The sequence below is a fragment of the Megascapheus bottae genome, chromosome 3 (assembly GCF_031878675.1).
Source record: "Megascapheus bottae isolate mThoBot1 chromosome 3, mThoBot2.hap1, whole genome shotgun sequence".
NCBI lineage: Eukaryota > Metazoa > Chordata > Mammalia > Rodentia > Geomyidae > Megascapheus > Megascapheus bottae.
The window spans coordinates 4138330-4148428 of NC_143511.1; the positions used below are offsets into that span (position 1 = coordinate 4138330).

General features: G+C 42.8%; 1 protein-coding gene across 1 annotated transcript; it reads left to right on the plus strand.

Annotated features, from left to right (window-relative positions):
• The first annotated feature begins 952 nt into the window (after positions 1–952).
• LOC150064851 (odorant-binding protein-like) lies at positions 953–6428 on the plus strand. The gene is made up of 6 exons (XM_090329047.1): positions 953–1027; positions 1967–2106; positions 2968–3038; positions 4347–4457; positions 6115–6216; positions 6409–6428. Exons 1-6 carry the CDS (start codon positions 953–955, stop codon positions 6426–6428), a joined length of 519 nt encoding a protein of 172 aa, XP_090185173.1.
• Positions 6429–10099: the final 3671 nt, after the last annotated feature.

Sequence of the window (10099 nt, forward strand, 5' to 3'; positions counted from 1 at the left end):
CTTTCATTTAGTGCCATCCTATATGGCCTTACGTATCTAGGTTTTGCTCTATTGTAAATCTCTGCTAGCAGAGCCCAAGATTTCTACTGATTATCACAAATGAAGGAAACCATTGAGCCTATGTTCCTTTGAGTCTGGCTTACTTCAGTTAATATGATTTTTTCTAAGTTGTTCCATTTCCTTACAAATGGGGCGATGTCATTCTTTCTGACAGCAGCCTTATGATTTATTTTTATACATGTTTTTATTTATGTTTGTGGGATGATTTTCTTTTGCCAGTCCTCAGGGCCTGGGCACTGTCTCTAGATACTTTTTGCTCAAGGCTAGTGTTGTGCCACTTGAGCCACTTCTGGCTTTTTCTGTGTATGTGGTACTGAGGAATCAAACCCAGGGCTTTGTACATGCTAGGCAAGCACTCTACCACTAGGCCACACTCCCAGCCCTTTGGGATAATTTTTGATGATAGATGTTGGGATTTGATTGAGTGGAAGGCTACCATCTTGAATTGCATGGTGAACTTTCATGGACTCCACCAAAGTAAAACAGACAAGGCCCCTGTGAGGTTAAGATGGAAATCAGGCTGTGGAGCACATCTCCTGCCATGATCAGTACAGAAGGGGAAAGAGCCACACACATCTGTCTTTGGAACTGGCTTCCTCCCATTGAGCCACCATGAAGGTCACTTGGCTCTACTTTTATTTTCCCTTTGTACTAATCTCATTAAAGTCCAGGATGCCAGCCACCACCCATCTCCAGGAGCCAGGATGGTCTGGGGATAATTCCAAGGGAGGTATGGGGGGGGGACAAAAGGGCCTTGCGACACAGGTCAGGTCATTTTGCGTCAGGCCCATGGATCCATGGTTTAAAAGGAGGGATGGGTTTGCATCATCTTCACAACAGTTGGCCTACTCTGAGCATCTGTAGCACAGGGATAACCAGCAGCACACACAAGATGAAGGCTCTGTTCCTTGCTGTGGTGTTCGGCATGGCCTGTGCTGGCAAAGGAGGTGACTTCCAGGCATCAGAGGTACTGTGAACAGCCTTCACTGGCATGCTCATCTTGCACAGCCTGTGTGTGAATGAACCAGTTGTGTATGTGTGTATACATGAAAGAGAAAGCAAGAGTGGATGTGTGCATGTATGAGAAAAAGAGACTCTTTTCCTTTCTTTTTTTCTTTTTTGCCAGTCCTGGGGCCCGGGGCTTGAACTCAGAGCCTTGGCACTATCATTGAGCTTTTGTAAAGCTAGCACTCTACCACTTGAGCCACAGCCCCACTTCTGGCTTTTTCTGTATGTATGGTACTGAGAAATTGAACCCAGGGCTTCATACATTCTAGGCCAGAACTCTACCACTAGGCCATTCTCCTGCACACTCCTTGCCAAAGGGATTCTTTATTTTTGGTCATGGGGTTTGAACTCTGGGCCTGGATCCTGTCCCTGAGCTAGTCAGCTCAAGGCTGGTACTCTACCACTTTGAGCCACATAGTGCCACTTCCAGTTTTCTGGTGGTTCATTGGAGATGATGAGAGTCTCTCGGACTGGGCTGGCTTTGAACTGCGATCCTCAGATCTCAGCCTCCTGAGTAGCTAGAATGACAAGTGTGAGCCACCGGCACGCAGCTAAGATATTCTTTTTAATAGCATGTAGATCCTTGCATCATCATAATCAAGAAAATGCCTTTGCCTCCTTCATGTGCTGAAGATTGCCTCTTCAGGCTAAAACCTAAGGCAACAGCGAGATCACTTAGACTGCTCAGTATGTAAGCACTCCACTTCCATCCCTACTGACTCTTGAGATGCCATGATTTCTACATGTCTTGAAGTCACAGGGTCACCATGTGGGACTCTACAGGAGAGTCAGGACTGGCGTGGTACTGAGATCTGTGAGGGAGCCCTGGTCAGGGTGAGGACTGGGGACAGAAGAGGGGAGGAAGGCTCTGAGGTACAGGGGACCATGTGCTCTTTAGGTCAATGGAAAGTGGAACACCCTAGCCATTCTGGCAGATAAGCTGGAGAAGATCCAGGAAGGTGGAGCCCTGAGAGGCCTGTTCCGACACGTGGAGGCCACAGAGGACAAGCAATCCATGACTGTCAGCTTTTATAACAAGTAAGCACAACTTCCCTCTACCTCCCCACAAGGGAAAAAGAGAGAGCCAGTGACTCTTCAGTCACTGAAGAATTTTGATCTTTCATGCAGTTGTTTACATTGTTAGAGAAGGAAATAATGGTTTCCATTCCTGAGTTGATGTTATTATCACAGTGTCAGAAACAGCATGAGAACTCTCCTCCATTTGCTTCTTAAATTTGTAGCTCATAATGGAATGGACCCGAACCACAGACTTTAGACCCATAGGGAAACTTTGTGCCTCTGGAATTATCCCTGCCAACTTGGTTCTATCTGTGCTGCAAATGCATTCGATGAATTTAGATTGACACATGGCTTCTAAAGAAAGAACTCTAGGTGGATTCACTTAGATTGACAAGAGTATAAAAATAATCAACTGACAGCCAAGCACTGGTGGCTCACTTCTGTAAAGGCAGCTGCTCAAGAGGCTGAGATCAGAAGGACTGCAATTCAAGGCCAGCCTGGGGAAGGAATGTCCATGAGAAATTTAACCAGCCAAAAAGCAGGAAGGGGAGCAGAGGTTCAAGTACTACAGCACAAGCCACTGTGAGCAACACATAATACCTAAGTTATGGCACTCTTGTTCTGAGTTCAAGCCCCAGGACTATGACAACAACAACAACAACACATATATATAGATGCATATATATATACATCTATATATATATGTAGATATAGAGATATATATAGATATATATAATTTAAAAAATAAGAATGAGACCATGAGTTATTTACGGCATTTTTCCATGTCGATATCCTGTGACTCAACAACTCTGGAAGAAGTTAATGGGATGTATGGATAGGAAATAAATTCCCTGTGGCTTTTTTGTTATTGTTTGTCAGGCAATCTGGAGAGTGCAAAAAATACACTGTGGTAGGCGAGAGGAAGGAGGATGGAGTCTACGTAGGAGAATGTGAGTACATGGCGGTGTAGATGGAAGAAAGAATTCAAAGCAGGGGTGTGCATACGGTGAGGAGATTTGTTGAGCCCCTTCAGGTTTTCATCTATGGCTCATATTCTAGAAACATCTCAGGGTAGGGATGGAGTTGATCTTGGATCAAGAGTTCAAATTTCTAGGCACTCAGTGCTTCCTAAAAAATTCAGAAATTATGCAATCTTTCTTTAATATCTTCACTGTATTTTATTTTATTATTCCTTTTCAAAAGGTTCTCTAAGGAGTGGCCAATGATGAAAGGAGTAGAAAATACAATAGATCTTGATTAGTGTCATCACATTCAGGTGTGGGGTATGAATAGTTTTGGCAGTTGGACACCATTCCCAAGTTTTCAGACCACAAATTGATGTATTTTAATAGGTTTTTTTTATTTTTAAGTGACTGTGAAAAGAAATTGCCACTCAATCCAGTGGTTGATGAATACAAAAGTATTTAATTGACATTAAAAAGAAATTTCCATGAAGTAAATTGGGAAGCACCTGTGCAATTGATGCTTAATCTAATTTGTCAGTTGATGGTGCACTTTTGTCTCCTTGCAAAAGTGATTTAAAGTCCATATTTTTTACTTTGACCAAGGTGCACTGCATACATTAACAGTTTTGATGAACTTGACCCCTCTGCAAAATCCTTTAAGAATAATTAATAAATATTTCATAACAAAGTCTGGGGCCTGCAGTATGGCTTCATGGTAGAGTGTTGGCCTAGCCTGCACACAGTCCTGGGTTTGATTCCTCAGTACCACATACACAGAAAAAGCTAGAAGTGGTGCTGTGGATCAAATTTTAGAGCTTTAGCCTTGCAAAAGCCCAAGGGCAGTGAACAGGCCCTGAGTTCAAGTCCCAGGACTGGCAGAAAAAGTTTGTTGGTGTGCAATGGATAAATCATTGAAATAAAGTGGTCTAATTTATTGAAAATTTAGATATAAAAATCAAAATACCAATAGAAGGGGACATCTGTTTTTACTGAGATTTCATCCCTTTGACCTATGGCAAATGAGAGTGCAGATTCATGGAGATTAATCCCATGATGAGGATGGTAGAAGGTTCAGGAATTGGTGTTTAGGCTGTGTGTTGGAATTCTGTACCCCAAATCAAGGTATTTGCCCTTGATTGAAGAGCACCAAGTGATAGTTGCTCTTAGGAGCAACTGGAATGACCATCACGGGGCGGGAGGAAGAGGAGAATAATGAATTCAGTGCAGACTAGGGGACAGGACAAAGAGACAGGAATGCTAGAGAAGTGACCATGGTGGCTTCTTCCCTCCTAGACTTTGGCACCAATGAGTTCAAGATCCTGAAGCAAGGCAAAGACATCATCATCTTCTACAACGAGAATGTGGATGATGAGGGACAGATCACACGTATGATCCTGGTGGCTGGTAAGTCAGGGAAGCCACCACCAGCACCCATCCTGCAGGGTCCTGGGCACCCAGGAGCCTCATCCAGCCCCAGGGTATGGAGTCTCAGAGCCACCACAGTTTCTGCCACCAGAAATACTTCCTCTATGGATCTCTTTTGAAAGATCAGGCTCTGTGGCACACCCATCTAGTCCATGCATTCCTACAGCTCCCCGGTGTGCTGCTTGTGTCACTCACACAATTACAATTAGCCTACACCTACCAACCCACAAGGGAAACAATCAATACATCTGAACTAAGTCGATCTGATTCTTCTCCATTATGGTGAAATGAGCTCATTATGATATTGAACTCTTCTACTACATTATCAAAATAGTAAATATTAACGCAAATCTCCTTGCAGGAAAAAACTAATTGAGTCATTCAAATATAACATTTTCAAATAGAACAATAACTTGAGTTCTGACTAACAAAGTAGAATCAAGCATTTGACGTTTATAACCGGGTGTCCAAAATACTCCGGGGGCAGATTATGGAACCCTGGCTGGATGAATGATAAAGATGTGATTTAGAGTTTTTGTTGTTTTCCCAGTCTTGGGGCTTGAATTTGGGACCTGGGCATTGACCTGGTGTTTCTTTTGCTCAAGTGGTGCTCTACCACTTGAGCCACAGCACCACTTTGGGCTTTTTCTGTGTATGTGGTACCCAGGAATTGAACCCAGGGCTTTATGCATGCTAGGCAAGCATTGTACAACTAGGCCAACTCCTGGCCCTGATGTAGAGTTTTAATTTGGGTTTTTCTCACATGTAACAAAAGTTATGTGCTTAAAGAGAATTTCAAGGCACTTTTTCCTCTCATTTGGGAAAGGGACAAGAACAGAAAATGTGTACCGAAATACAGAGAGCATAAAGGAGACTGTAGAATGTGGAGGGAAAATAAAGAGAAAAAAGAAATCTTAGCAGGGGGCTGGTAGCTCATGCCTGTCATTCCAGCTACTCATGGGGCTGAGATCTCAGGATCCTGGTTCAAAGCAAGTCTGGACCAGAAAAATCTGTAAGACACCAAAAAAAGTGAAAAATGGAGCTGTGGTTTGATTGGTAGAATGTTAGCATTGTGCAAATATTTCACGCCCCTAGTTCAAAGACTAGGACTGGAAACAAAATAAGGAACGAAAAACAATTCAGTTCTGTTTTTATTTGGTCATTAGTTCACTCTTGAAAATGCATAGGGGATTAAATGCTCAGGTCGTTGCTCGAAGACCAATGGTAAGAACTGAACTGGGGCTGGGAGTGTGGCTTAGTGGTTGAATGCCTGCCTACCATGCATGAAACCCTGGGTTCAATTCCTCAGTATCACATACACAGAAAAAGCCAGAAGGGGTGCTGTAGCTCAAATGTTAGTGCACCAGCCTTGAGAAAACTCAAAGACAGTGTCCAGACCCTGAGCTAAAGGCCTAGGACTGGAAAAAAGAAAGAACTGGATGATGCAATCTCATAGGTTTACTTCAATCCACATCAACATGTCTTTCCAGGAAGGAGAAATTTGATATCCCAAAGACCACTGGGGACAGAGGGGAATCGTGGAGGCCATTGTCTCCTGGTGGCCCAGAGGGAAGAATTCTACACTAAGCCATGTTCCCACACACATCCTTCCTGCCTTCCTCCCCATGCCACACAGGGAAAGGACAAAGGCTGAGTAAGCAGCAGGAGAAGAAGCTGCTGACGCTGGCCAAGAAGCAGAACATCCCGAGTTCCAGCCTGCAACATGTCATGGAGACAGGTGAGGCCACTCCCTTATGCCCACAGACTACAAAAAAATCATGGAAAAAACACCCTTTCATACCCTTCCTTGTTTAATATTATCTTTGCATAAAATTGCATTTTACCCCCATGTCAGTAAATGTACTGTAATATAGAGCATCTTGTTGATCCTGATTATTTTTGCCTGTTCCATTCTTCCTCTTCCTCACAGACGATTGTCCCCAGGAGTAAGGACCTAGACTAGGTGAGTAGACACATACCTGCACCTACACCCACTGCTGCTCTCATTCTGTCATGTTTCTTCTGGGAGAATGAGTTCTGCCTGAAGAACACTCTCTCTTGAGGGAGGCCAGTGTGGAGTGTCTGTGTAAGTTGTGGAAATAGGACCCCCATCACTGACTTTTGTGTACAAATTGATTCCCATCAATTGGGGACAGGAGGACAAAATTGTGGGACAGGAAGCCTTCTGATTTTGGATCTGCGGGGAATTTCTGGGAGCACGGACAATGTGCTATTTACAAACTCTTAGCACATGGGCAGATATACAGAAATCATTCATAAATGAAGGCATAAGTAATTCCCACTAAACAGTAGACATTGGCCATGACCATACACAGGGTGTCTTTAACCTAGGTTCACGTACTTTCCTTCCAGGAAGAGTCCGTGGCACACATTAGATCCTGGGAGGTCACCTGGCAATCCATGCTTCGTGTCCTCCTTCTATCTGTGGTGTGTGTGCATTAGCAGTCTCCAGCATGAGGATATCCACAGTGTGTTGAGGGCACGTGATGCCTCTCTATTCCTCCTCGCAGGTGGTGAGGGCTTCAGGAATGGACGCGCATCTTTCTTCCCCATGGCAATGGAATCAGCTCTGGGAACATGAACAATCCTACACTTTCCCACGAGTTTCCTTTTTCCATGGGAAGTCATGGTCTTAATTCTCAGCTTCCTATTTTCTTCTCCCCTTCTTCTGAAGTTTACACCATCATAACTTAACTGAGTGATTCAATAAAGGATTTTTGAGCATGCAATTCTGACTTTGAAGACTAATTGGATGGGACCTTCCCAGAAGTAGTGACTCCTAAACAATGAGTAAAGACTTCATCTTTAATACAATTGGAGATTCTGTTGGAAACAACAGTTCAGAATCACAACAGCTTCATGACTGTAATTCTAGCTACTCTGCATGCTAAGGTCTAAATATGAGGGTTTGAACTCAGCCTGGGCAAGAAAGTCTGGGAGAATTTTACCTCCCATGAGTCGCCCAGAACTACGAAGTAGTGCTGTTACATCATGGTAGAATGGTGCTGGCTTTGAAAACAGAAACTGAGGGAGAAATCCCCCAAACACATAAAAACATGTACATTATTTCAACAAAAGGAAAGAAAATTTCACCTTCAAGACTATGAGGCTAAGACTGTAAGAAACTGTATCCAGGGGCTGGGAGTTTCGCCTAGTGGTAGAGTGCTTGCCTAGCATGCACCAAGACCAGGGTTTAATTCTTTGATACCTCATACATAGAAAAAAAGCTGAAGTGGTGCTGTGGATAAAGATGTAAAGTGCTAGCTTTGAGAAAGTCCAAGATCAGTGCTCAGGCCCTAAGCCCAAGCCCAGGACTGGCAAAAAAAAGAGAAAAAAGAAAAAGAAAAGAAAAAGAAACTATATCCAGCTGGGTGAGATGGCTAATACCTGTAATCCTAGGTACTCAGGAGGTTGAGATCTGATAATCAACGTTCAAAATCAGCCTGGGCAAAAGAGACCTGAGATGTAATGTCCAATTAATGACTAGAAAATGGAAAGTAGGGCTGGCTCAAGGGTAGGGCTATAGCCTTGACTTGAAGAGCTCAGGGAATAGACCCAGACCAGGGATGGGGTGGTAGCCCTGAGCTGAAGAGCTCAGAGAAAGGGCACAGGCTGAGTTCAAGCTCAATGACCTAGAAAAAGAAAGGAAGGAAGGAAGGAAGGAAGGAAGGAAGGAAGGAAGGAAGGAAGGAAGGAAGGAAGGAAGAATTTTATCCAATCTTCAAGACATGGAGGCTACATTAAAATACTGTATCCAATATCTCTAGATTCCATGTGAACTTTGAAGTCAGGTGGAACCAACTCTGAACCCCTTCTTTCTGTGTGCTGAAGAACGCTGACATTGTTACTTGACTTGATCAGATTCAGTCTACACTATAGACTGTCTTTAGGATTAAATGGAAGATGGTGGTATCAGGTAGATGATCACATTCTGGGAAAGAACACCAAAAAATGAAAATAAAACCAGTACTTGTGGGAAAGTTAGAACTTTAGGGGGAAACGTGTGCATGGAGGTTGACAGAAAAACCTTGCTCATGTTGTTGTCTGCCCTGTGGTTTAAAAAGGCCTAGCTAGGATTATTAGAGTCGGACTTTCTATGAAGGTGCTATCCCTCCATGGCCTATCTTGGCGGTGTCTGGTATTATCCTGAATGGGTTACTGAGATTGAGAAACTTATTACCTTCTGATTTTTCTTAGTAAACTTGCCATGGAATGTGCATTTTCTCAGGAATCACACTATTTGAGATCTCCCACAAATCGACCTTTTTTCCATCACTTGCATACCACCCAGTGTGTTACACAATCTATCCCGTACTCCTGAGAAAGCTACATGGAATAAAAGGACCAAGTATGGATAATAAGCTCTCAGAGATTATCTCACAGTTTCCCCCAATTAAAGAAGACCGTTTATGTAAGATTGGACAATGTCTATATGCAGCCTAAGAAGGTTGTCTGGAAGGATTCCACTGGACAGAGGTGGAATGAAACTCACACAGAGGACAGAGGAGGGAAGAAGCATTGAAGTGGAATCCCTTCCACCATGGATTGTCATCTTGTTTCCACATAGATACCAAAAGTAGAACTACAGAAAAAGCAATAATGAGCATTTGTAAGCATGGATATTTTCCATTGTGTTGCTTTCATGCTAAGAGGAAGAACAGAAGGAAATTATTATAGAAATGGAAACCATTCTGTAGAAGAAGTTCACAGGAAGGAGCAGAGGAACACAGTGTTTGTTCTTTCTCCCTGTGATGAGGAAGAATCATGCAAAAATACTCTGAGTACTTGCTTCAGGCACACTTTTGCAAAAGTCCACATCACAAATGAAGAGAACACTGAGGATTTGAAATGACAATGCAGAACAGAATTTGGATTGCCAACACTAGGTGTGTTAATTTTTGCAACTTATTGAATTTTGGAGAATCCTTTTTAAAAGCACTTGTCTGATAAAAGGTGTACATGGAAATAAAGTACACAGAAATATGCTTTAAATGGAAAACAATAACAAATAGGAATCCAGTGCATATTAGACAAATTAAAATGAGTGAGATCTGGGTGTGGAGGGGAGGATGGGCAAGAATGTGAAAAGGTCGACATTGAGCAAAATATATCTCTTTCAAAAACTTTGCTCATGGCAACTACTTTATGCAATGACTTTTTTCTTCTGTCAGTCCTTGGCTTGAGCTCAGGGCCTGAGCACTGTCCTTGGACTTCCTTAAAGCTAGAGCTCTACCACTTGAGCCTCACCACTGCTTCTGTTTTTTTTTCTTTGTATGTGGTACTTAGGAATCGAATCCAGGTATTCATGCATGCTAATCAAGCACTCAACCACTAGGGCAAACTCGTGGGGTGTAATAACTTTTTGATAATGAGAAAATAAAAAAGGCAATATGGGAATGCACCGACAGTTTCAATATATTCAAAATAATTCTATGTTCAGAGATTAGAAAGAATTTGATAGATAGGATTAGCAGCAGGAAGTAGGAAGGAGAAAGGCTAATCTTCACTTAGCTTTACCTGTATGGACTTAGCCATTTCCCTGGTATGACAAATGAGTCATGAAAATGAAGAAACTTCTTCCAAACATGCACAGGCCATTG